Below are 26,209 nucleotides of genomic sequence, written 5' to 3' on the forward strand. Positions count from 1 at the left end.
TAAATGCGTGCTAGCCGGGATGAAACTGGTTTGGATAGTTTCCGTCCGTCCGAACCATTTTTCGGATTCGGATAGTTTCTGTCGGAATTATCCAAAAATTCTCGGATTCGGAAACGAATTTGGATATTTTTTCTCGGAAACGAAAACGAATACAGTAAGGATACTATCCATCGGAATCGAAAAACGGTTAAAAACTATCCGAAATTTTTTTCGGATATCCGCAGATATTGAGCAAATTTTATAAAAAAACATGTATATATACATAACTTTTTCATACGGAATCAGATGAAGACAAACTTCATATCAACATTATAGAGCTCGATGAGATCTACAACTTTATTATTGACTATTTTATTATTTAAGGTCATTTAAGGGTCTAAATATTCATTATAATATACCATATTAAATTTTACAAAATCTCAGATCTACAATTCAAACGACATCTGATGGAGATGTGTTCCATATCAAAGTTGTAGAGCTCAACGGGATCTACCACTTTGTAGTTTATAACATTTGTACTTGAAAGCATTTAAAGTATAATACATACATTACAAGTTTCGAAGATGTGAAGTAAAATAAATAACATCTCCAATTTATGCAATGGTAAATAAGTTATACATCTAGTAAAAGGTCTTGGAATAGAAAATGATAATCATATTTGCATATGGATCTCTTAGAGGAACAACCATGAAAATCGATTTTCACATACGATTGTGGAACCGTCTATAAAATTGACGATATAAATGTTGGAGATATTTAACTAAAATAATAAGCGATATCTCTTTCTTAATCAAGAAACTCAATTTGAGGGGTTTTTTATATACCGGTAAATATTCGCTACTGTATTCGTTCCATCTTATATTCGCTCCGTATCTGTATTCGATAATATTCAATTTTATTTCCGTATCCGAGTTTTCGATTTCGAATCCGATTCCGAAAAAAAAATGAAAACGAATATGATAAAGCTAGTTTCCATCCGTTTTCGATCCGTTTTCATCCCTTGTGCTAGGGCATACTTATGTGGGTGTAGGTATGACATATGTCTTCCCCTTCATTCTCGCTAAGCTAGGAATCATTCTTGTTCCCGATTTCCGTCTCTTGAGCGCGAGACTCCCACACTAGAGAAGAGCGAGCGGGAGGGCGGTGTCAGATGGCGTGATCTTAAATCGAGCGATCTGATGAGGTGCGGGTAGAGGAATCTAATTTCTGTTGTTAGGGGGGCATTTTTTTATTCTAGGGAATTAAATTTATGCTGTCTATTGAAAATAAGTATATTTTTAATCCTTAAATTCTCATTAGAGAATGAAAGGCAGATTTAGGAAGAGACTTTCAGGCAACTCTTGGCCATGCTCTTAGAGTGTCAAATACAGGAATGTATAATAATACTTAACCAAACAATATTATTAGAGTCTACAGTAATTATCCTAGACTGTTTAATTAATCATTTTATAGCAAAAATGAAAAAGTCAATTACCCAACTTTCTCCGATCCAGTCTATGAAGTCCAACAAACCCAATACGACAGCCCAATGTATTACAGATTGAGTTGGGCCGCAAGCCCGCAAACCAAAACCATACTGTGAGGTTGTCAGTGCACGACGCGAAGGAAGCAGAGAAAGGTCAGGGCACATATGGTTGGGACCGCCTATGCATCACTCGGGTGAGATTTTTTCTTCCGAAGAGAAATCACGCGACAAACGTTTAGCAAAATCGCATATGGTTTTATTTATAAATCAAAACGGCTCAAACTTGAGTAGTTTTGATCAGAAAAAACGCGCAAGCCATGCAACACCGCCTCACGCGCGCGCGCTGTTCGTGAAATTTATCGGAGGCGGGTGCACGAGGCCACGGCGGAACAGCAGCTCGGCCATGACGCCGTACGCGCGCTGCGTCAGGTGGACGCCGTCCCAGCTCACGTACCTCCCCGGGTCCGCGCACGCCGCCGTCCCCGGCGCGCCGCACATCGCGCGCACGTCGAACCCGTACGCGCCCCCGCCGCCCTTGCCGCAGCACGCCCTGAACACGCGCCGCTCGTCGAAGCCGAGCGCCGCTGCCCCGTCCAGCGTCGCGGCGTACGCGGCGGAGTAGTCCGCGTACGCGACCACCGCGGCGCCCCGGTACGCGCGCCGCAGCTCCCCGACGGCGCGGCGCAGCCACGCGTTGTGCAGCGCCGCGAAGAGGTTGAGCGCGACGAGGCATCCGCGGGCGTCGTACGCCGCCCGGTCCGTCGCGTTCACCGCGCTCATGTAGCTCGGCACGCAACCCAGCGGGAGGTTGCCCGGGATCACCACCCGCGTCGCGCCCATGTCGAGCACCTCCTGTGTCACAAAACCCACAAAAATTAATTTAGTTCTTAATTAATTACTTTGTAGCCAGGATTATTATTTTAAAAATAAGGTCCCAAAAATTAATGGAAAAGAATGGTGTGTACCTTGGCTGCGCTGGCTATGGACTGCACGACTTCCGGTACAAGATCGACGGCCGTGGCAACGCTTTCGATCATGCGTGTGACGTTGCCGAGGCTGTATCCACCGTCCATCGGCCAGGTCTGGAGGAAGGCGTAGTTGTAGTCGTTTCCTCCGATCTCTCCCAGCATAACCAGTGACTTCGACAGCTTTTCACGGATCTCTGCAATGCAATGCTCACACAAAAGAACTTTTTTCTTTCAGAAAAAAGTATATATATATAACACAAGATTTCTCTATATGAAAGTCATTCTAGCACTGAAAAGCTGTACATTAGCTTAATTATTTGTGAGATACAGCATTGCTGACTGGCACTGATCAGGCACCGGTCGAAATTAAGCTGAAATGCGTTTCAGTTTGTTCGTTCACCTTGAGGAGAACTAGTTGTGGAGTTCATGAATTCCTTGAACCATCTGAGCTGCACGTATATATCCGGTTGAAGTAGTACCTCAAGGTCTTAGGTTCATATCCTCTATGGATGGATTGTTTACAGGGTTAAGTTCCCTACTTCAATAGCCGTATATATCCGGTTGGATGTAGAGGCCGGGTAAAAAATACCCTTCTCTAAAACAAAAAAAATCTGAGCTGCACGTCGAGGGGGCTGTTGGTGTGGGGGACGGTGATCCGCCTGGCGGCGAGCGCCGTCGTGTTGAGCGCGGTGGCGCCGGCGACGGCGAAGTTGACGCCGTGGGCGAAGTCCGCGCCCTCGTCGAGGTACGGGTTGAGCAGAGGGAGGCCAAGATCTCTAGCTGCACATCGATCGATCATATCCACAATTTAATCCGAAACAAAAACGCATATATATATAACGTAATATAATATTGTTTCTTCCATTTTTCAGACGGAAGAGAGAGAGAAATTAAACTGATGACGTCACCGAGGAAGTCGATGATGAGGTAGCCGTCGGAGCACCGGCCGGTGGCGCGGCCGACGGTGACGCCGTAGGGAAGCCTCGTGGTGTACCGGAGCAGCCCGCCGGTGGCGCCTTGCCTGGCGAGGTTGCGGTGTCCGACAGCGAGTCGCCGAGGTTTGTAGATGGCCGTAATGCCGTCGACTACTACCGTACGTGTCGCCGTGGACGCCGCCGACGCCGCCGGCGATGTCGTCGGCGGCGCTGATCCGAGGCATGAGCCGGCGAACAGGAGCACTGTCACGAGCGGAACAAGAGCCATGGCCGCGCGCGCTAGGTTGCCACAGGGTACAGGTCGCTACTTTGAATTATTTTCCCACGCTAATTAAAGTAGGCTCGATGCGAAACGTGGCCGGTTTTTTTCGTTACGAAACTCAGCTCTTCCGTAGGGAAACCTACGCGACAGCATTAATGCATTAATCGAGTTGCTTGCACGAATCTCCAAGTGAGGGAGGGGTTACGCGTTAGGCGCTGCCACGTGTATCGATCGGCACGAATCTCCAGGCAGTCGGCGAGGGTTAAGGGTTGGGGGCGGAAGGGTTCGCTCGTCTCCCTCTCTCGTTTTTGCGGCGGCGCCCCCGAGCGAAGCAGCCGAGCACCCACCCGCCGCCGCCGCCGTCGCCGATTCATGGCCAAGTTCAACGTGGTGCAGAAGAACAGGCGCGAGTGGAAGCAGGACCGCAAGCGCCAGGCCCATGGCGACCCCAAGACCGGCAAGCTCAAGCAGCGCACGGCGCCCGTCTCCGTCTCCGGCAAGCGCCAGCGCAAGCTCCTGCGCCGCCTCAGCCGGGTACGCTTGGTTACCCCCCCCCCCCCCCGACATCTTTCCCCCTACTCGTGTCCTTCTCGCGGCGCAGCGGCATGCTTTGTGGTAGTCGTGGGGATTTCTTATTTTCTTTGTTCTTATTTGGTGGGATCTGGTGTTGCAGGAGCAGAAGGAGGCTGTGATGGCCAAGGCGCTGGAGAACAACATGGGCGACGTCGAGATGGTATCTGCGGAAGGTGCGTTTGCGATGGTCATTGCTGATTTAATTCGTTTGAAACTTGCAAGTGATTGTGAATTGCTCCACGTTCTGTACTTCTATTACACTGAATAGTGATGCTTGTTGTACAATTGGGAATTAGCTCTATTGTTGTGCAGTGATTCCATGCAATTTTACAGTAATATTGGTTATGTTGGTCATGGTTGCGACTTGCAGTGATGTCTTCTTTTATGCTCATTTTGATTATTTTGGGCCCAGTTGCAATATGGCACCATTTGTAGTCATAATTTCCACCTCTTGTTGGTGGAAGACTGACAACTAATGTAGGCAAAAAAAACTTTATGCTTGTAGTTACAGAGGTTGGAACAGCTGTTTTTCACTTAAATATAGTATTGCAGACGATGAAGATAAGGAAAGTCAGGTTGTTGCGTGACAGTGTGAGTGAATATGGTTTATTCACTAGATTTTCATGATGATGGATGGTTGTTTTTGTATGTGTTGATTCAGTGTATCAAGCAACACCATTCTGTTCTGTTACGATGAATGAATTTTACTGTTGTCTAGGTGCTCTAAGTTGTAATGTTGTGAAACTTACCAGGCTATCCTAGCTGTGTAGTAGTAATAATTTTTATTTGGCTGTATATTTACTGACTGCTATTTGGTTGAACGTCTGCTGTTAACACAAGGAACTTATCATTGTACCTCACGTGGTTAAACTAGTGTTTGAATAAATAAGGAAATATGCATTAACATTTTCTTGTTTGCATGAATTTTGGTCAATTGTTATACTCCTCTTGTTTATTTTTGGTGAGCTATAAGAAAAAATATATGAAATATTATGTTTGAGAATGACTTAGTGATGGTAAGCCAACCATCAAGGATTCTTGATAGTTAATCCTAAAGGCAGATGTCTGGAATAAATTTCAAATCACCGTTTTATATTTAGTTTGATTTGCCCCTTTTCTTGAGATTTGTTGGACCTTCTTTATGTGTGTGGGTTCCGAAGTTTATTTCCTCTGGATTATATTGAACTGGTGATTTGAGATGAGATTCTAGCATATGTTGCTCTTGGTGTTAGTACGTTTTATTCTAGGACGGCCATACAATCGTACACTCACACTTAACAACTTAGTCTAGCTAGCTGTCTGCTACTGCTACATGCGTATCCATTGTTTTGCATTGACACAAGGCAAAGTTATGATAGGGTTCTCAGGTTGTTCCATACTAGGAAGCAAGTGTGAGTCAGCATGACTAGAGTTATTAGTCCTAAGTTGACCATGTTATGCAGGGTATTCTGTTACCATGTGTTTCTTCACTACTACTGCCATGTTATCTGGATGTGCTGTTTACATAATGATTTCGTTGCCTTGTCCTCTGTTTAGGCAACCACATGTTTATTTTTATAAGTATCTGGTGCTAAATGTGACACCTGATTTTGTGTTTTTTGAACAGGCTCTTCAGAAGCTGCAAAGGACAAGTCACAACTGAAGTTTAATGTGAAAAAGAACTCAAGAGTACAGATCAAAAGATTAAAAGGCAAAGGTGAGTTATTCGTGTTTGATTGACCTGATATTTTCTTCATAGGAGTTGATCACTCTGTTTACTTATATTTAGCTTTTGTCCTGTTAGAAGATCCATTAAAGCTTTGTTGTTTCATTCTTCAGGCAGAAAGAAAGCCAAGAATGCAAAGCCGCCGACAAAGGACAAAGTTGACGCCATGGTGGAGTGACTGGATGTGGTTGATAACACTCAGCTTCTACATTGTTGAAGGGATCCGCAAGGATTGAAAATACCATGAGCTATCAAAGCATCTTTACTGTCTTAATGTTTAGTACAAGCTAGTTAGCTTTCTAATCAATGTATCCTACTAAATACGATGATCAAGACCTGAGAGGTTAAATGCATGGTTTTTGGAATATTTGTATGAAAGCCTGATTTGCATGGTTTCTGCGTATTTAGTCGTGACATCCTGTCTGCACTTCCTTTCACGTTGGACACAATTTTGATCGATCAATCAAGCAAATCACCTGACTCGCATCAGCAGGCAGCAGGGGCGAGCTCATATTCCAATTATTACATTTTCGACTCCAGTAATTACTATTTGCTAAAGGCTCGTCTTGGCTAGCTCAGGATTTAAAAAAGGGAACACTCTGCATTGAGTGTTTGAGACCATGCTAAACTCTTACGTTAAGCTATTATCACAATTCATATTGGAGTGAACGTACCATCCCGTGGCTGGAGTCAAGCAGAATTCGGTGGCACGGTATATGCTCTGAAGTCTGAACTGCTACAATCTTACAATACTGATTGGAAGCTGAAAAATTCAGCTCGTTTTCCCTGCCTGTGCAGTCGCAGAAGTCTTTCAATATTTTGTGGAGAACAGGAGTAGTGTAATTATAGACAATATAATAATGTTGGAACAAATTATATAAGGGAAGTTTCTATTTGGGCCTACGTGGGCTGGTTCAAAGGAAGCACATTAACAACTTTCCACGATCCAGTAACACAAGGCTTGTGTGGCTGACTTGTGGGCCCGCAAACAGCTAGGCGCTCCCGCCCTCCCAATGGTCTAACGCGCTCGTCTTCGGCGCGCTCAACTCAAAACCACGCCGACCGAAAATTCTCCTCTTTTCCCCTCCCCGCTGCTGCTCCTCGCCCTCATTTTTTCCGAGCACATTGGTCGCCGCCTTCCCCAAATTAATCACCACCAATCCGCGTCCTCTCCCCCTCCCCCACCGGAGGCGCCACCACCGCGGCGAGGAAATTGCGGCAACGCGTGTAGCGGCGCCTGCGCCTCCTGCCGCCGTCGTCGTCCCGTTCCCCGCCATCGCCATCGCGCCGCAGGTATGGGCCGTCTCGCGCCTATGCCTCTACCGCACTTCATCCTGCCAGAAAACCCTAACCCTAGTGCCGCCGACCAGTTGCGTATGGATCGGCGACCAGCCGCACGCGTGTCACGCCCAGAAATTCACGAACCAGAATTTCTAAGCTGAATGTGCATTAAACCCCTGTCCAGAACCAGCCAGGGTACACAAACGACAATTGTTGACATACAGATCCACGTCTTACAAAAGTATAAAAGATTACAAATGCAGCGGAAAAGATAAAAGCGAGCTAAGCCTGAAGACTTGACTCCTGCAGCGGGCGATTCCATTCCACAGGCATCCTTGACGGCAGCGGCGAAACCAACTTCTTCGAAACATCTCCAACTGAGAAAAACTTCAACTCTAGTGTGGGGGAAAAGAGAGCAAGACTGAGTACTACCCAGTGTACTCAGCAAGTCATACTGGAAGAGAAGTTATGATGCAGGATATATCCAAGGGAGGCTAAAGGTTCTTTTGCATAAAGCTAGCATTTAAAAGCAGTAGTTGAAAGCAGTAAAACAGTTGTAGTAATTAATCAATATTAACCAATCACTGTCAAACGCTACACTACGTTGCAACAGGCCCAACCAACCACTTGAACTACACCAGTTCATTAGCTAACTAGGGGTGAGACTAATCACGGTGAATCTGGTCGACCGCCCATAACCGTGGGCACGGCTATTCGAATAGTTTTACTCAGATCAGAGGTGTACAACTGTACCCACAAGACACAGCCCCACAACACATTTCCGTGCGCCGACATGCCACCACGACATACTGGAAAGAGGCCGTGACAGGACCCTTCGCATAACCCCCTCTAACTAATCACACCACACCTCGGGTTTCACCCCCACTCCTCGCAAGGCAGCGGGCAGTCCCCCCTCGTGCCACGGTGAATCCGGAAGCCGATCAACCGGACACGCTGGCCGACCCACGCGCCAGCAACTCGCGATCCCTCCCCGCTTCCTTGCCATCGCCGCCGCCCGCCGCTGCCTGGGCCGCCTAGATATGGGCTGTCCCGCGCGCCTATGCCTCTACCGTACTTCACCTCGTTGCAAAAACCTAACCCTAGCTAGCGCGGTCTACCAGTCAACTACGAAAGGATCGAAGGATCGGCCACCAGCCTCGCCAGCAACTCACAAGTCCTCTCCGCCGCTTCCTCATGTTCAAGGCCATCCCCGATGTGCAAGGTATTTGGCCGGTATCTCTCTTCTGAATTCTAATTACCGAATCCGCTTGAGGCTTTTTCGATTTGATCGGGTCTGGAAACATGAAGCGATTATGCGATTTAGAAATGTTGATCCATGCACAAATGATTGTTGCAACTTAGGTGGTGAATTATACCTCTCCCAAGCTATAGGTGGATAAATTTGCATTTGTACATAAGAGGAATAGGGGGGAGTTTGGTTTCTGGATTATTCACCGCTTCGTGTTGTGTTCATCCGTACGAGTTTCATACTATCTCCGTGCGTCTGCAATTAATTAGTCGGTCTTGCTATGCTGATATGGATGTCGCTCATTCTCCTGTCTGTCTCTTGCTTTCCCTGCTGAGTTTGTTAGCTGTTTCATATTCCAAATTGCCTTTATCTTATTATTTGATCACATTTTCATTTCCTACTATCGATCGAACTATTTTGTTTCCTCTAGTAACCATTTAATAGATTTGGAGAATATGTGTATCTTATTAATCGATGTTTTTGTGATTGTGCATAGATCTTCCCCAACTATCTTTCTCTGATTAAGTAACCTCGATACTGAGCTTGTGAGATCACTCGGACGATTCCACTTTTTTTTTTTAAAAAAAATAAACAAATGCAGAAGCTCTGTTTCATTCATTCTCTTAGATTCCACGTTTCGGTTTATCCCGAATCCGAGTTCCATTTTTATAGCCATGAGCTTTTTCGTTGTTACAAAAGGATCCACAAGAATTATAAATGTTTTCAGCTTGAATCATTGTTTGAATTTGCTCTGATAAGCTTCAATCATTTCAGCTTGGTCTTAAAATGAAATTTCATCATTTATTCGCTTGTGGTGAAGAGGCTAATGATTGCAACCCAATCCACCCAACTTCAACACCAACAGTTATCTATGTCCAAGTGCCAGGGTATCTATCCCAGAAGAAAAGGGTGTCTGGACAAAATCTGATTGTTTCAAAGGTCCAGAAAGTTCTTCCTGAGGAATCAAGAATAAAGTCAGATGCTACAATAAAATGGGCACTTCAGCTTCATAGTGCTGGCTATTCTCTTAGTGGAAAATTTCAGGCCTCTGATCTCTGTGTCGATCCATCAACAGAATTAAGTGTTTAGTCACAAAGAGTGCTGCTTAAGAAAGCAACTATGAAGAACAAAAGGAAGGATTTTAAAAGATTGAGGCTAATTATCAAGCAAGACATCCTTGGAATCAAATGTGAAGCTGACCTCCCAAATGATGTCAAATTGCTATTGGACCTTCTTAAAGACTATCATGCTAGTGACTAGGTATTAATTGCTCATCACCCGGGGTTGATGAATGAAGATAACAAGATTTCTACTATATTCCACATAATATTCACTGAACTTGAAGCTCTAATGGTAACAGATGCCGTGAAGTATCAGCGCATCATCTCTGCTTTGGCTTCGCTGTATGGAAATGGTTGCTGGAAACCTTACGCCTATTGCAACAAGCATGTCAAGGGAGTTTTTGTTGACGGCTGTTAAATACAAAATTCTCGCCGTCAATACCTGCATAAAACCATAAAAGTAAAACATCCAATATAGTGATAGGATTTATTTCTAACCATTTCCACAAATGTTGGTGTATATTCGTATGCAGGTAATCAACTACCAAAGATGGGAAAGAATGAGCATGAAGAATACAAATATATTTTGTGCTGATGGACCCACAAGGTTTTGAGCTACAGCATATAAAATGTGCAATCATTTTGAGCCAAAACATGGTGTACCATAAAGTGGGGCCCACATGTTAGCATTCTGAAGAAGGATATGGGCCAGGGGAGCCGGCCACAGTTGGACCGAACCCCCAGCTGGCCCAATCCAGCCCAACTTCGGCATGATAGTTGTACTTCTCATCCTATGACGGTTGTGGCCGTTAATACCGGTGGAAACCGTCATCAAAAGAGACACTTGGCAAGAGAAGGATGAATATGCTATTTGGATTCTATGGAGAATATTCCTTAGCATCTCCACTCTCTCAAGTCACCTCCACACTATAAATATCCCTCTCCTCTCCCTCATTCACACACACTCCAAGCTTGAGCTGAATTATAAGAGGCTCTATTGTACTACTTTGTATACTAGAATTAGAAAGAGAGTAGAGTAGAAGAACTTGGAGGAATTCCGGAGTTCTCGGTAATCCTCTCCTATTTCTTTTATTCTGTTAATTACTCTATTTTCAATAGAAATATCTTCCTGAGTAATTTAGATTTACTTGCAAGAATTATCTATTGGTTAGTTCCTAATCAGCATACGAGATTATTGTTCACTATAATCAACTAAATTATAATAATTGCTTTAGTGAGTTATAAACACTAGAGTAGATATTAATTGCTTACATATGGTGTTTAGGTAATTTATATCTAGTAATTGTTGTGTATCCCACAATGCGTAGGTGGTAACAGCCCTCAAGAGCACTTAAGTCCTTCCTGTTCGGGTACGTAGTAGAGCGACATTTGGGAACAACGGGTTGCCAGTGCCTGAAGTATTGCGCTAGGATTAAAATTAAGCTTTCCTTGGACACTGTTTCTCACTAGAAAATCGTCTCTATTATTGGCTAACTTTAGCTTTGTGTCCTTAGATGAACATGATAAGAAAGTAATACACATTCCTTGTGGAAATCGATAACTAAAAATACTCCCGGGTGAAGTGCCACATCGGTATCTTCCATGCGCTTGCGAATTTTATTTGAAACGTTAAGAAATACCAACAGTTTTCACCTTCAAAAACCGCATGACCAACTATGAAGATTCTGCTGAAGGGTTTTATATCTTTACAGAAACTACTTTCACCATATGATAAAGGATCACTCTACGCATGTCCAAGAGGTAAAACTGTGGTGTTTTTTTGTGCACAAACAGATGGAACACATGTTGGGCACAATTCTCTTGGGGCTCATAGTTCAATTGATGATGGAGCTACCCAAATAGTCAGTTCTGGGTAGCATATTTTGATGAAGGAATGAAGCTGATAAACAATGGTTCAATTGAGTAATTGCCACCACGCTCGGATTTTGCGTACTACCTTTTGTCAACTTAACTCTGTAGAAAGAATGATTGTACGGTTTAAAGATAACATTATTTGTTTACATAGATATGTACATAGAAATTACAGAAAATTGCTTTGACACTGGGCTAATTAAGAATGATTGTACGGTTCAAAGAGAACATCATTCGTTTACAGTGATATGTACATAGAAATACAGTTACAGAAAATTGCTTTGACGCTAGGCTAATTATTTTGGTAGTCATTTTTTGCTTAGCAGTAGGGTCCTCTTTACTTAAAGGTTCGGATTAAAAAGGATTAATGGCAAACTTGTTTGCTTGTCCTGATACAGCCTCTTTTAACTATGATATTTATTTCTTCTGTTACTGGTCTGTATTTGCGAACTACCTTGTACTTATTGTTGGTTTTTGTACATCTGCAAAACTATGCAGCCTGTAGTTTGGCTACTAATCTTTGAGTATACTGTTCTAGTTACAATTGGTGGTGTGATATGCTCTCATGATCAACAGCTATACAGGTTGTGATATTACTGCATGGTGGATATTGTTTGCTAGTTTCTAGGAGTACTTGATTTGATACAAACAAAGCCCACTTTAGGTATCGTGGCGAATGGCTGTATTAAAGTGCGAATCATGTGTCCTGAGACCTTACGTTACCAGATCCGGCCTGCACTTAATTGGAATTGTATTATTTCTTTCGATTATTCTGGCTTAAGGATTCCCGTATTAATTGGGTTACTTCTATCTTCTCTTCCAATGCTTTGTTTTGATGTAGCTCTGTACATGCTTTCAGTCAACAACTAAATTTGTGAGTGCCTGTACATTCTGCATGTATTCAGTTAGCTCAACTAAAGATATAACTTATTCTGTGCACGTTCATAGGGTTGTGTCATTGTGTGCATCTCAGCTCTTCATTCATCCTCATTTGTACTAGTTACGTGCTTCTCACCAGCTCGGCAACAATGGGACACATCAGGAAAAGACAATAGAATAATCTATGATAGAATATTTCATGTTATGCACGGTTTCGATTTCAGAGCATCAGATGCAAACCTAACAGGCCGGACACATGTCAACATGCTATGATCGGTTTTCACCATAGAATCAGCACAAAAATCTGCATTTGTTAAGATAGTGACTGCTCATAGGCATTTTGGCAGGGAAACTGTGATATGATGGAAATGAGATCTTTCTACAAAGCATACCGTTTCAAAGTCAAATTACACCGGTTTCAGTTAAAAAAAATCAGATTATTACATTATATTGCAACAAATAGTGCACAATGTTTCAAAACAATGGACACAGAAAATACTTTCATGAAGTCACTGTTCAAAATTTCAAATATACCATGTTTGTTCATCGCTACAATTTTTCCAAACTTGCTTACAGCCACAGTTATCAGGTAATGCTATTAAGGCAAGGATTTGATGAAATTAACAATAAGATAGATGTGGGCATCAAAAGAAGGGCCTCCAAATGGATGTTGGCACCTTCTTTAATCAACTGTGTATCAAACCCGTCTGGATTCATAGACTTGAGTATGACTACGTCATCATGATGCCTGCCGAGTAGGATTGAGGACATCAGACCACATTATGGGTACTCAACAGGCCAATACTAACATAACCAGTCATCTGTTCAGCCTTATCATCTGCAGATATTGGAATTGGTGCCCCTGCATCAGGAAGTTACAGTTAGATGCATGCCCAAACATGATCTAACAGCTGTAACAATGGCTGAAGAAAACTGAATGGATAACTACATTATATTCATCCTTCGATGCAAACAGAAACTATTTCATTGGTCTCCAGTCACTAATTCAGTAACAGTTGCAGTGGACATGGTTGACATAATAAAATCTTGATAGTGTTAAGCAAGACAAAAAGGACACCACATTATTCAGTACTCATGAGCCACTAAGTTTTAGGCTAGATTAAGAATGATGTAGTAACATGTATAGCACATCCAAGCGACTTTACATTTCCTACAAGGGGGGATTTACTGAAAGATAGTGTTGCTAAGCTAACAAAGAATATATATCTTTTTCCATTAGATTTTCTTATGGAGTGGCTCACTGATGTTCAGATTCCAAAGCCCTAAAAAATTAGATAAAACCTAGCACTAATTCCAGATTCTACGCATGAAGTATCTAAAGTGGATAGACCGAAATAGCAAAATGCCACATCATTTGGAATTATTCCATTGTGAAAATGATAGATCCACAATCCCACAAGGCTGAAAAAAGCCTTTGCAATCACACGTTCTAAAAGAAGTAGAAGATTCAAGTACATGAAAGATAGCATACAAGTAGAACTAATAATTCAGTGCAAAAGGTTGTCTAGCAGAAAATTACACATGTAAATTAACAAAAAAAAAACTCCCTTTTACTCATAATTGTCTAACTTTGGCAGGCCCTTACTAATATAACTGTGGTGGCCTCAGGTTCCGTTGTGCCAACTTTAGGTGGCAATCCAAACATGCCCTTACTCTATCAAATCAAATAAATGAGCATGTACACCAAGTATGTATACCAAGCACGAAGGGAGATATTATCTTTGAGATCACAGGCAGAGAACGCTCCCTTTGAGATTGAAGCCTTTTATTGACTTCCACCTACAATTTAGCTACCTTTTGCTTCCTAAGCTGCTCATGGAACTTGTTGGTTAGTGACAATCTGTCAATCGGACAACACAGGAGCAAGATAATTGTAGAATTCATTTTGTAATATCAAGTTAGAAAGATCACACCCATGCAACCACATGATAAAGTGGTAGCTATATTACGGCATACATCCAAAACGCCATAGGACTCTTTAGATGATCATCGTAAACCGTTGCAATTTCAGGCAGTTGATAGGATCCAATGTGGTGGCATTTTGCAATTCGCAGATCTTCGTGCTTGTCATACTTGGGAGAGAAAGTAGTTATCCGAAGCAGATAACGAATGCGTTGAGGCAGGAACTCCTTCCAAATGTCCCCTTGGTGATTGTCAATCGATAGATACTGCACGAGGCAGACCATACTCCTGTCACCACCCATATGCACAAGGGTTGCGCCAATGTGTTTCTCCGCGGTGTCCACGCAAAACAGCCTCTCCTTACTGAGCTTACAAGCTGGGGGCTGCCCATCATCGTTGTCAGCTGATAAAACATAACAGGCACAGATGTGGCCAAGGGTGTCCGGATCACAGGACAACCCAACCTAAGCATCCAGGTCATGGTCATAGTAGCCACGACCTTTGAACGGCAACGCCCATGCACCATGCTGCGTCCACCGGGAGCTCTCCAAGTCAAAGGAGAAGGTGGCAAGAAGGCCGGTGCGCTTCTTCATGGAATACTTCGTCATGCTGAAGACCATGGTCCGTTGGTCAGGGTGCACGCCATGAGAGATCACATTGTGGAATGGTGGCGATGGAAGCGTGCACCATGACCAGTCGAACTTGACCTTGACGCCTACAGCAGGTCCATTATCTCGCGGTGGTGGTGGCTCACGAAGCATCTCGAAGATGCCTTCGTCGATGATGAAGAGCTTCCCATCCACCTGCACGTAGGCACAACAGAATGGGCTGGTCTCTGAGTCACACCGAGGTGAGGAGGTGAGAGTGACACTCTCAGCATAATGGGCTGGCTCTCAGCATAATGACGCTCGTCGGAATAGGCTTGCGTGGCGGCGTGGACAACCCATTCAATAGGGGACCAAGCATAATAGTCGAGCAGTCGTGGGCTCACCTATCGAGGGTAGACCATGGAGGAAGAGGACTATGATAGAGCTTGATGGTGTCGTGATGAGGAAAAGGAACACATTGACAGGAAGCGAAGGACCTCGCCAGAACTTATGGAGGAAGTGGAGGACCATGATAGAGCTTGAGAAGGAAGAGGAACACATTGATGATGAGCTTGTCCATGCAAGAAACAACTATGACATATAGCTATTGCTGGGAAAGAAGGGGTCATGGTAGGCTGAGGGTCAAGGATGGATGTTTTTCTTATGGTGAATCACACCTTATTTTCATCACTATACACGCACACATTTGCAGTACTAGTTACGGTCACTTGACATAGTGCTACATTATTTCTGTCCTCAACAATAAACAATGCACATTTTCTCGTTCGGAAGTGTCGGGATCGAGGTCCAATCTCACCCACCCAAAATGCTTGAAGTCAGCAGTCCATACTTTGCCGTTTATATGACATATGCTCAATCTAAAGACGGATAAATCATTGAATACCTGAGCATCATGCCAGCCCACCTAAAATACTTAAAATCGACCATTTTCTCCATGATGCTAGTTGATGATTTAGCACTTCTAAATGGAGAATATGTCATCCTAACCCATACATTACGAATTCAGAGAAGAATCTCACATATCACTATGAATTCATGATAAATGAGAATCTAAAAATGACAAATCATCATTTTTCTCATGCAGTTCAGGAAGGAAACCACAAAAGCGGCATAGACGTTCCCCTTGCGAGCCATATACTATGCATGCGAAAGATTTTATTATTTTTTAAAGATTTCATAAAACCCCATATTTATTGTCAAATTTGTGCAAAACCGCTGATATTTTGTCTTGTGTCTCATAACCATATATTTTATGGTCTAAATGTTTCATAAAACACCATCTTTATTTAAATTTCAGTTGAATTCAATATATCTAAAACAATATATTTTAAAATGGTAAATAGTTAAACCGACAACCTCAATCAAGCAATCAACAACTAAATGTTTCATATACACGTTATATATTTTATGTTTAAAATTTTTAGTAAATACTTGACAACAACTCCCTCCGAAAAAAAAGGAGATAAACTCTAACTATCTGATACAGCAGCTAGAGTTTACTTTTTTTTTCTTTAAGAACGGATGGAGTATATATATATATATATAAGGGTGGGGGGTTTTCAAAACTTTAAAGTGTTAGGTGCCGCTGGTTATAATACCTGTGGTTTTATATGCAACTTGCATCATAATTCATAATGAGTGGGGTTTATCGAAATTTCGCTCTATTTTGAACGAACCGAGCAAATAATTCGTGATTCGAGCAAATATAAATAGACAGAAACACCCGCCTTTCCTTTCCTTGCGCGCACTCCCTCCTCCCACCCACCTTCCCCCCTTCTCCCCTTCCCCCTCACACCTTTCGCCTTCACCTACACACACCGGAATCCGAGATCCCGGTGACCGCGTCTCGCACGCGTCCCCCTCCCTTCCCCGCCGCCGGATCCAGCCCCCGCGCGCTCGCCGGAGTCGCCGCCGAGCTAAACCGCGCACCCGTCCCCCGCCCCCGCCCAGGCCGAGCCCCCGGGTCTCCGCGCGCACGTGGGGGGGACGGCGCCGACGCCGACGCCGCGCCAGATCTGAGAGATCCGCACCGACGCCCCCCATCCTCGCCTTCCCCGAGGCGTCACGCCAGATCCCCCAGATCTGGAATGGTGGTGGTGTTGTTGCTGCTGCTGCTGCCGTAGGTATGCTTAGGTGAGTCCGTGATCCTCGGGACTCGGTCGCCGCGGCCCGCGGGTAGTGGGAGGGAGGCAAACCTCGTCGTCGGCGGCGGCGGCGTGAGGTGCTGCGGAGAGGTGGTCGGGGAAGGAAGATGCAGCGGAACGGGGTGGTGGAATGCAGCGTGTGCCGGTCGCGGCTGGTGGTGCCGAGCCCGCGGAGCGTGTCCAGGGCGTACGACAAGCACCGCAGCAAGATATCGTCCAAGTTCCGCGCGCTCAACGTCCTGCTCGTCGTCGGGGACTGCATCCTTGTCGGCCTCCAGGTGTGGCTTCACCCTCCTTGTAGCTATATATTTCATTCAAGTATCCAACCGCTAGGTGTCTGTGTTACATGTTTAGCCAATCCCAAATACTCGGTAGTTTGGTGAAATGGTCTGACGAAAATTCCTGTTTATGCTTAATAATCATCCTGAGCCTGGAGAGCTGTACTAATGATTTGCTTTGTATCTGCAGCCCATCCTAGTGTTCATGTCAAAGGTTGATGGGAAGTTTCAGTTCAGTCCCATCAGCGTTAACTTTTTGACGGAGGTTACAAAAGTTGTCTTTGCTATCGTGATGCTAATAATCCAGGTGTGTACTTTTGCTGATGTTTCTTGGTGTGCTTGCATTCTGATGATGAGTAATTTAACCCCTATAAAATGATATGTAGAGTACACTTATAGTTTGTCTTGATGGCTTTGGATTGGTAAAATACTCTGTTAGTTCATTAGATCACTTGTACTCTTACATGAGCAGCCTACTGAATTCTTCTGGTACAATTCTTCTGCGTCCAATTTCTTATAGTACATTCGTGTATCAGAAGTGATTGCACATTTAAAAAAAATGGAAGGAGCAGCAAATTTGTGCTAATCTTCCAAATTGATAAGCTCAACTAATGCAGAACTAAAGATCACAACAACAGCCTTTCAAGATGTGAAAGCAGTTTCGGTTGATATTCTATGTGCTACCTGCACTTCATTATCTTTATGCGCAATTTAGCTTGTCAGCATGTTCACTGTTCCTTGAAAATTTGAAGTCCTACAGATTCGCAATTGCTATGCTGCAACAGATGTACATTTTATGCCTTCTATATACTTTCCATTATGATCCTACCTCTTACTTGTTTACCTTCTCGATGCTGCTTTCTGTGTGGCAGTCTAGAAAGCAAAAGGTTGGCGAAAAACCACTTCTGGCACGTTCAACCTTCATCCAGGTGATTTGTTTTCTGCTTTCATGACTTATATGAACCACCAGTAGAACTTTTTTACATACTCATTTTTAAATACCTTTTTTCTTTACCAATAATTTGTTTCCGCTACCTATGTTCTAACATAATACTGCTTGTTGCATGTCTTTTTGTGACATTGTCTGATCATCTGACTCTCCATCATTTTCATATGTAGGCAGCCCGTAATAATGCACTACTAGCGGTTCCGGCCCTTCTGTATGCCATCAACAATTACCTAAAATTTATCATGCAGGTGAATCTGAAGCCATAGTTGTCGCCCTTCTATATACCCCTCTATTGTCATCATCCATGAATATATATTTTTATGTTGTCTGACATTTTTGAGCTGATTATGCAGCTGTACTTCAATCCGTCAACTGTGAAAATGCTAAGCAACCTAAAGGTACATATTTTATGCACTACTCAGGTGTTGTGCTTTTCTTATTAGTGTGTATACGCATATATCATACCTTTTGTAATCCAAATTTCTCTAGGTGCTGGTCATTGCTGTTCTTCTGAAATTTATAATGAAAAGGAGATTCTCCGTAATTCAGGTAAGCTTGAGGTTGTGTTGCAGTTATTTCTGACTTTATATATATAGGTTGCATTTTGGGGGTAAATATAACCAAATTTTTGTGCTATATACCATCTGTTAGTCTTCTACCACTATAGTGCAATTTAAAGATTACTGGGTCATGTGTTCACTGCTTTGTGTTACATATCCTCTATAGAATCATATTGCCAGTATTCGGCTACTTTGTACATAGAGATGCTTTAGGAGTATTAGTAAACTCTTAAATAAAATCAAGTGTGAGAGAATTTTGTAAGTGATTTTGCATAGTAAAGCTGAGTCTCAATAAAGCTAGCAGTGATAGTGAATGTTTGTCTATTGTCTTTGTGTCAGTTTCCACTGGTCTTATGGTATGTTTCAAATAAGTCTGCATCACAATGCTAGGTTCAACTTGTACTTTACTAGAATTGCCATGTTTTATCATTTAATGTTGATGACCATAATCTTCAATCTGGATTACTTGTAACTCACTATGTTACTGAGGTATATTACATGACAAAGTGCCTTTTGCATAGCTCTTACGCAACATTCTAGCATCATCAATCATGCTGATTTTCTCCTGCTCTCTTGCCCCCCTTAATTTTGTCAGTGGGAAGCTCTTGCTCTACTTCTTATTGGAATCAGCATCAATCAACTTCGTACTGTACCAGCGGGCAATACTGCATTTGGCCTTCCTGTCACTGCTATTGCGTACATATACACACTGATTTTTGTAAGTAGCTTCCACACCATTTGACCTCTTAGGATTTCCATTTTCTTTCACTTCATTTTCTCAGCTCTCTCAACAGACAATATGCTTTAAAATTATTTATATTCTCTTGCAACTGTGCATTGTAGGTAACTGTTCCATCATTGGCTTCTGTCTACAATGAATATGCCTTGAAAAGCCAATATGATACTAGTATATATCTTCAGGTAAATTACGTAGTATTGGAAATTTATTGAGTAATGATCTTTATTCTTCTATCCAACTATCTACTTATTTCGTATTAGCTATTTTGTTTAGTTGTCCAAGATTGTATTTTGTAGTATAAGGCATATGATGATTCTTTTTTTTATCCGCATTATTCTTGTCTTTTGTTTGCTTCACTGTTCTTTTTATATACTTTGCAGAATTTGTTTTTATATGGATATGGTGCAATATTCAACTTCCTTGGCATTCTTGGGACTGCCTTATTCCAAGGTACAATTATTTTTTTTGGAGTGTTATCATGCATGATCAATATTTTTATCAGTAATCAGCGTCAGATTCTACAATAAGACAACCATTAACTGTCTTATGTGGTCATATTCATATAATCTTTAGTGAACGCCATGTTGTCTAATGTTTTGACAATCAAAGCACCATTTCTTTGACATAATCATCTCCTGTCTATTTGCAGGGCCAGAGAGTTTCAATATTCTTCGAGGACATTCAAGGGCTACGATGTTTCTCATATGTAATAATGCTGCGCAAGGCATTCTTTCTTCATTCTTCTTCAAGTATGCAGGTAAATTCCGTGCGTACTTTTTTTTAGTTTCCTGTGTAAACACTATCATTTGCTGTTCCGCCTATATTATTCTATAAATTTATATCTTCAAATTGTTAATGTTATAATCAATTTGCAGACACAATTTTGAAGAAGTATTCGTCAACTGTTGCAACAATTTTTACTGGTCTAGCTTCTGCTGCCTTCTTGGGGCATACCCTGACCATTAATTTTCTACTGGGCATATCAGTTGTGTTTATTTCAATGCACCAGGTGAGTTTGCCTGCTTAACTAAATTTCATTGAGACGACATTTTTTGTCTTCCATATACATAACTGCTATCTGTTCTCAGTTCTTCTCTCCACTCGCTAAAGCCAAAGATGACAAACCAGCTGAATTGTTAGAGTTGGAAGATACACAGAATCATCGGTACGTTTCTACCTTGTTTTAAATGGTTGGATCATGGTACTTGTTGCCATATTTTTTTGGTTTTCACCTTCGTTCTAATCAACAAATGACAAACAAGGTTATAGTGACTTTAATATGTACTGTGCATCTAGATATGTGCTAATTTCCAAATATTTCTTGTTGCATTACCTCATAAGATACATATTATGTTGCAGGTCATCTGAATCTTCTTTTGTAAATATGACTGCTGGCGCTGCTGAAGATGTATGTGACTCATTTATTTCTAAAGAAAAAAAGATTAATTTGTGTTAGAACAATTACATTATTAGTTGCACATTATCATTTCAGGCCAGCCATAGGATTGGAACTGATGAGAGGCAACCACTATTGCCAACATGAAGTATTTTTTTGAGGTACGCATGGCTTCTTTAACCAGAACTTTTAGTTTGTTTGATGTGGCTTGTTTGCTTTAGTGACTAGTAATATGGCACAAGCTAAGATATGAAATTATGGACAAGTAAACAGAGACGTGCTTGTGCCCACAAACTGGTGGATAGAATAACTAGATTGATTTGCGGGAATTAGGCAGAGACAGACTCTCCGCATAGATTAATAGCGGCATCAAATGTGTGACCTGAATATCTGATATAAAACCGAAGCTCCCATTGTTTGGGTATTGGGTCATAAGTTTTAAGACCAAAGTGACCTGATAAATTTTACCTGTAAGTTAGTCTGATATGGGTTCCAGAATTAGCTTTTTGTTCCTAAAATGGAAGGAAATCATGAAATAGTCAGATACCTTGTGGGTGTGATACTTTATCTAATTCATCTGTCCAGAACTAAGTTTCTGAAAATGTATGTTCTTTTGTTTCTGCAGGTAGTGTAGAGGACAATTCTTTTTGCCATCCAACTTGGAGGCAGCAGAGTTTATATAGCGTGGCGAGTGAAATAAACTATTGTACACTGTAAAGGCAAAGAAAGAAACATCGATGTATTTTTCCCCTTTGTCATTTTTATTATCTTTTGTGATAGGGAGGGTTGTCAGCTGTGGCCTAACGAGTGTGGCACAACATTTTTTGGATAGGCAAATTCCACATGAATCCCCAGATACGATACTAGTATAAAGCAATTTTTTCCCTGGATATGTATACTCAAATGTATCAATGAGTTACTGTTGTTATATGGAACTTTTGTACTATCACACTGGTGTTACATATTGAAACTAGTCGGTTCTAGACTTACCATGGTAGCTATGAATGGCCTTGAGCCATCTCTTCACCATTGCATGGTCTGTCTTTTGTGCCTGTTCTGCCTGGAGAGCTGGATAAAGATTGCATATAATGGAGATCCAACAAGCATTTGCATAGAAGCGAGGACTTCTCCGTCTAATTTATGCTCAATAAACTTATCTGTGGTGCTTGCTATTCATCAGTCGTCACATCTGAAATTTTCTCGTCCTTGGTTGCCCGGACCATTCCCCCGGGCACATGGCGCTGATCACACTCAATACTGTGGATATTGTTCATAGGCCTAAGATTGTGAGCGGATGGTGCATATTTCTCCTAACGCAACCTCTGCATTTTGTACTCTATCCATTTGCTTCAACTCGCCAACTCGCATTGCCATCTAGCTTGTGATCCTACGCAAGCGCGCGAGGCTTGGTGTCCAGTCCGAATCCGAACCAATCCTACTCGGATTTTTGGGAGAGTCCGATTCGAATCTTACTCGGAGACGGTATCAGCCATCGGGCCATAAAAGGGCGGGAACGATCGGCGCGCGCGCCCTTTTGTCCTGTCTCGATCCTGCATTCCCGCCACACGTTCTTGGCTTCTTGCTCCGCCACCACCAGGCGAGAGCGAGCGAGAACTCTCGAGATCTTCGTCACCACCACCGTCCCCGGCGATGGAGGAGATCATCGGCCGCTCCTCCCCGCGCGGCCACGGCGGCTCCGGTTCCCTCCTCAGGAAGCGGTGCCGGTCGGAGATGGAGGCGGTGCGAGGCCTCCTCAAGAAGGCGGAGGCGCTGGTGCGCAAGGCGGCGGCGGGGGCGGCGGCGCGCCGCCCGCTCCCTCGCCGCGTCAAGGACAAGGAGGCCATGACCATGGCCCAGAAGGAGCAGCTGGTCGGCCTCCTGTCGTCGCTGCCGGCGGGGATCCTCCCGTCGCACGTCGCCGACTTCATGCGGCGCCGGTGCAGCTGGCGCGCGGTTCCCGGCGTTGACGGCGACGACGACGAGCTGGAGATCGATCTCGGCTCCACGGAAGACGCCGCGCTGTTCGAGCTGAGGAAGATGCTCGACGACGAGGCCGCCGTTCGCCGCACGTCGCCCCGCGGACTCGAGGACGGCGAGGTCGCCGATGAGTACATGGACATCTGCGGCGGCGTCTCTCCCCTGCCGGCGGCGGCGCGCAAGCCTCCTCCTCTCGCCTTATCATCACCACCTGCAGCCGCAGAGCAAGAAGACGATCTCATCGACATCTTTGGCGGCGACTCTCCTCTACCGGCGCACGAGGATCTCCTCGACGCGTCGCCGCTCGTCAAGCCAGAAGCCGACGAGTTCGTCGACATCGACGGCGACACAATCGACAAGTCGCCAGGAAATCCTAGCTCAACCACCACCGGTTCGAGCAGCGGCAACGCCTCCGGATCATCAAGCACATCCGCCTCCTCTTCAGGCAGCGACTCCGACTCCGACGGCGGCGGCGTCGGCGACACCGCGAGCAGCAACCCAAACACAGCAAACCATCTCCCCGTCGTCGTCGTCGAAGCTGTGGCCACCAAACCATTGGAGCCGCAGCCGCCGCAGGTCGCCGAACAAGCTTACAAGATGGGGGAGAAGCTGACCCGGAGCCGGAGAGAAGCAGCTCCAGCTCCGGCTCCGGCCGGTCGGATGAGCGAGCTCATCGCCAGAGCGCAAGCGGAGAGGCTCCGCCGCGACGCCGAGAGGAAGAGGGCGCGCGAGGAACAACCACGTTGATCGGGATCACTCATCGGAGTAGAGGGCATCGTACGGAGAAATTCCGGCGGCCGGCCAAGCCGCGGCGTCGGCTTCTTGATGAGCGGCAACTCGGATTCATCAATGCTGTACTCTGCAGGTCCTGCAGATTGTCATACTGTCACATTAGGAACTTGTACTGATGATCAAAGAGATGATCATCCATATACCATAGTGTTGTACTCTGTAGGTCGTAGTTGTAAAATCTTCTTTTAATATATATATCGATGGAGATGGATTCTAATAGCTGGAGTGGACGTCCACTCGTTTATTGCATGTCAACTAAATGGTTATGAAAAATTTTTCAAAAAAAAAAATAACAAGATAGATCAATATGTAATATATCACTCCAAAAACATGCAAGTTCAAATTCAACTTCTACAAGTTGTAACAAAAACAATAAATTTAATTGTAAATATACATATAATAATTTGAGTTTTGTTTGTTATTTTTGTTACAACTTGTAGAAGTTAAATTTTAACTTGCATGTTTGTGGATTGATATATTACATATTGATTTATCTTGCTCATATTTTTTTAATTTTTTTATAACCATTTAGATGACATGTAATAAACGGGTGGACGTCCACTCGAGCTGTTGAAATAGTTTCCCATATATCGATGTGCAAAGCTTTTGCACGTTTATAAAAAAGATCTCTTAATTACTTCCTCCGTTTCATATTATAAATCGTTTTGAATTTAGTCAAACCTTTTTAGATTTGATTGTTTTATGGAAAAAATTAGCAATATCTACCATACTAAATTAGTTTCACTAAATGTAACATTGAATATATTTTGATATTATGTTTAATTTGTGTTGAAAATATTACTTTATTTTCAATCAGTTTGATCAAACTTAAAAATATTTAACTAGTAAAAAAAGTCAAAACGACTTATAATATTATAATATGAAGTGGACGGAGTATTGTTCTCACGTTTGTAAGAGTCGAGCAATTTGATGTGTCCGGTCATCTGGTGTATATAAAGATTTAATCTTTGCAGCCATTTCGTGCTGTAATCTGCGTTGTTAGGAGCATGTGCTATTTTTCAGACAATGATTACGCGAGCCAATTTGTGCATTGAAAATTTAGAACTGAACCAAACAATTTTATACTCTGTATCCGTAGGCTCCGAGCTTGAGGCACATTGGAAACTTTGTACTGATCATGTGTTTCAACACTATTGTTGCTTAATTTGGGAAACGGATTCTAATCTCGACAGATATATATCCTCGTGTACCTTTGTGTGCAAATAGTTGTAAATAATTACATTGAATGACCTCCTTCGGTCATTCCGGTAAAAAAAAAAGTTGTAAATGTATATTTTTTAAAAATATATAGCAACATTTATCATTCCACTAAAAATCAATTCAAATTCAATATACAGTTGTTCATTTATTTCTCAATGTGTGAGTTGAGTTTGGAACTTAAATTGCATGTTGCAAAAAAAAATGTCAAAATTTTTAAAGGATTTTTTTATAGTTTTTAACGGGAATATCCTCGAGAGATCAGCGTAGTTTCATCTTAATCCACTAGCAAATCAGCAAAATACTTTTAAACTCTTGAGGGAAATGTCTAATTGTTTGCTCAAACACCATGCAAATAGTTATAAAGAAAATCTCAAAATATTTGACAACATTTATTCAATATATATACACCACTCCACAAAACCTTAGGCCTAAACTCAACTCACACCTCAAGAAATTAAAAATAAAAAAAATAACGTATGAACAAATATAGTTCAAATTTGTCTTTTTTACTTCTAAATGTGTAGATTGAGTTTAAAGTTTATTTTTAGTGGAATGATAGTTATTACTCCATCCGTTTAATAATGCGTGGGCAATGCTAGAAAGTCTTACGTTACGAAACGGAGGAAGTACTACTCTACATTGTCAAATTATTTTAGATTTTTTCATAACAATTTAAATTAAATTTAAGAGATAACACTACACTCCTTCGAGATTTTAGAATCCATTCCCGCCAAATCGATGTGCTAGGAATGCGTGTAGTGTGTTTGCTTGCTATGATACGAATTGTGTCAAACAATATTTTTCTTTGTCTCAATCATATGGCCAGTCATTCATATGTGCTTGACAAGAATATGGCTACAGAAAATCTTCAGATGAGACTCCAAGCTCCAGGACTGATCCAATTTTGGGGATCCCAGCTTATCTGTAGCAGTACGTGAAACATAGACACTTAAGCAGCACCCAAACCAAAGCATGCAGAAATCAAAATACGGGCATCAAAGTATATATATGGTGTTACGTCTGTTTGTATGTGCGTGTGTGTGCATCTTCCGTGTAATTGTAAAGAAAAATTTAAATCTGAACATGTCGGGGTTTTTGAAAAATAGAAAATCCAAGTAGGGATGAAAACGGCGCGAGTATTTCCTGACCGCTGGCCTGACCCGAGACTTGCAGGAAGAATATGGGAGACAAAATGGGATGCTCGATATTATCTTAGTGTTGTATCTGAATTCGTAAAATAATATGGGTTAGGATATAGGAAGAGTTGTATCTTCCCATATATCCCATATTATGAAATTTGTATAAAATTCTATTATAAATTCACCTATAAACATGATGAAATATTGGTTAGTAACTATTTTGCGAGTTCACG

The 26,209-nt window shown here is 42.7% G+C and overlaps 4 protein-coding genes across 4 annotated transcripts; 3 read left to right on the forward strand and 1 right to left on the reverse strand.

The window, feature by feature from the left end:
• Window positions 1-1,444: 1,444 nt before the first annotated feature.
• On the reverse strand, window positions 1,445-3,636 carry LOC4329912 (GDSL esterase/lipase At5g03980). Its single transcript, XM_026023091.2, has 5 exons — window positions 3,342-3,636; window positions 3,056-3,213; window positions 2,834-2,882; window positions 2,431-2,627; window positions 1,445-2,317 (listed from the first exon to the last, which is right to left on the reverse strand). The coding sequence occupies exons 1-5, from the start codon at window positions 3,634-3,636 to the stop codon at window positions 1,796-1,798; spliced, it is 1,221 nt and encodes a 406-aa protein (XP_025878876.1). The 3' UTR covers window positions 1,445-1,795.
• A 285-nt stretch (window positions 3,637-3,921) lies between these two features.
• Window positions 3,922-6,286, forward strand: LOC4329913 (uncharacterized). Its single transcript, XM_015767919.3, has 4 exons — window positions 3,922-4,164; window positions 4,304-4,376; window positions 5,810-5,899; window positions 6,022-6,286. Exons 1-4 carry the CDS (start codon window positions 4,003-4,005, stop codon window positions 6,084-6,086), a joined length of 390 nt encoding a protein of 129 aa, XP_015623405.1. The 5' UTR covers window positions 3,922-4,002; the 3' UTR covers window positions 6,087-6,286.
• Window positions 6,287-16,523: 10,237 nt separating this feature from the next.
• Window positions 16,524-21,842, forward strand: LOC4329914 (CMP-sialic acid transporter 5-like). The gene is made up of 15 exons (NM_001416703.1): window positions 16,524-17,203; window positions 17,394-17,510; window positions 18,076-18,132; window positions 18,323-18,400; window positions 18,506-18,550; window positions 18,642-18,701; window positions 19,308-19,430; window positions 19,556-19,633; window positions 19,832-19,901; window positions 20,101-20,208; window positions 20,327-20,460; window positions 20,540-20,616; window positions 20,811-20,859; window positions 20,944-21,008; window positions 21,473-21,842. The coding sequence occupies exons 1-14, from the start codon at window positions 17,033-17,035 to the stop codon at window positions 20,992-20,994; spliced, it is 1,218 nt and encodes a 405-aa protein (NP_001403632.1). The 5' UTR covers window positions 16,524-17,032; the 3' UTR covers window positions 20,995-21,008; window positions 21,473-21,842.
• A 655-nt stretch (window positions 21,843-22,497) lies between these two features.
• LOC107275358 (transcription factor GTE9) lies at window positions 22,498-23,571 on the forward strand. Its single transcript, XM_015769007.1, has one exon. It carries the CDS (start codon window positions 22,498-22,500, stop codon window positions 23,569-23,571), a length of 1,074 nt encoding a protein of 357 aa, XP_015624493.1.
• The last annotated feature ends 2,638 nt before the right edge of the window (window positions 23,572-26,209 follow it).

The sequence above is a fragment of the Oryza sativa genome, chromosome 2, assembly GCF_034140825.1.
Source record: "Oryza sativa Japonica Group chromosome 2, ASM3414082v1".
NCBI classification, from domain to species: Eukaryota; Viridiplantae; Streptophyta; class Magnoliopsida; order Poales; family Poaceae; genus Oryza; species Oryza sativa.

Excerpts from the sequence above, each read along its gene's own strand:
- LOC4329914 (NM_001416703.1), top strand. The coding sequence starts at position 17,033 with ATGCAGCGGAACGGGGTGGTGGAATGCAGCGTGTGCCGGTCGCGGCTG. Across the intron at positions 18,551-18,641 it reads AAATGCTAAGCAACCTAAAG|GTGCTGGTCATTGCTGTTCT; the intron begins GTACATATTTTA and ends AAATTTCTCTAG. Across the intron at positions 19,634-19,831 it reads ATACTAGTATATATCTTCAG|AATTTGTTTTTATATGGATA; the intron begins GTAAATTACGTA and ends TATACTTTGCAG.
- LOC107275358 (XM_015769007.1), top strand. The coding sequence starts at position 22,498 with ATGGAGGAGATCATCGGCCGCTCCTCCCCGCGCGGCCACGGCGGCTCC.
- LOC4329912 (XM_026023091.2), bottom strand. The coding sequence starts at position 3,636 with ATGGCTCTTGTTCCGCTCGTGACAGTGCTCCTGTTCGCCGGCTCATGC. Across the intron at positions 3,214-3,341 it reads CCTCATCATCGACTTCCTCG|CTAGAGATCTTGGCCTCCCT; the intron begins GTGACGTCATCA and ends ATCGATGTGCAG. Across the intron at positions 2,318-2,430 it reads CCATAGCCAGCGCAGCCAAG|GAGGTGCTCGACATGGGCGC; the intron begins GTACACACCATT and ends TTTGTGACACAG.
- LOC4329913 (XM_015767919.3), top strand. The coding sequence starts at position 4,003 with ATGGCCAAGTTCAACGTGGTGCAGAAGAACAGGCGCGAGTGGAAGCAG. Across the intron at positions 4,165-4,303 it reads TCCTGCGCCGCCTCAGCCGG|GAGCAGAAGGAGGCTGTGAT; the intron begins GTACGCTTGGTT and ends CTGGTGTTGCAG. Across the intron at positions 4,377-5,809 it reads CGAGATGGTATCTGCGGAAG|GCTCTTCAGAAGCTGCAAAG; the intron begins GTGCGTTTGCGA and ends TTTTTTGAACAG.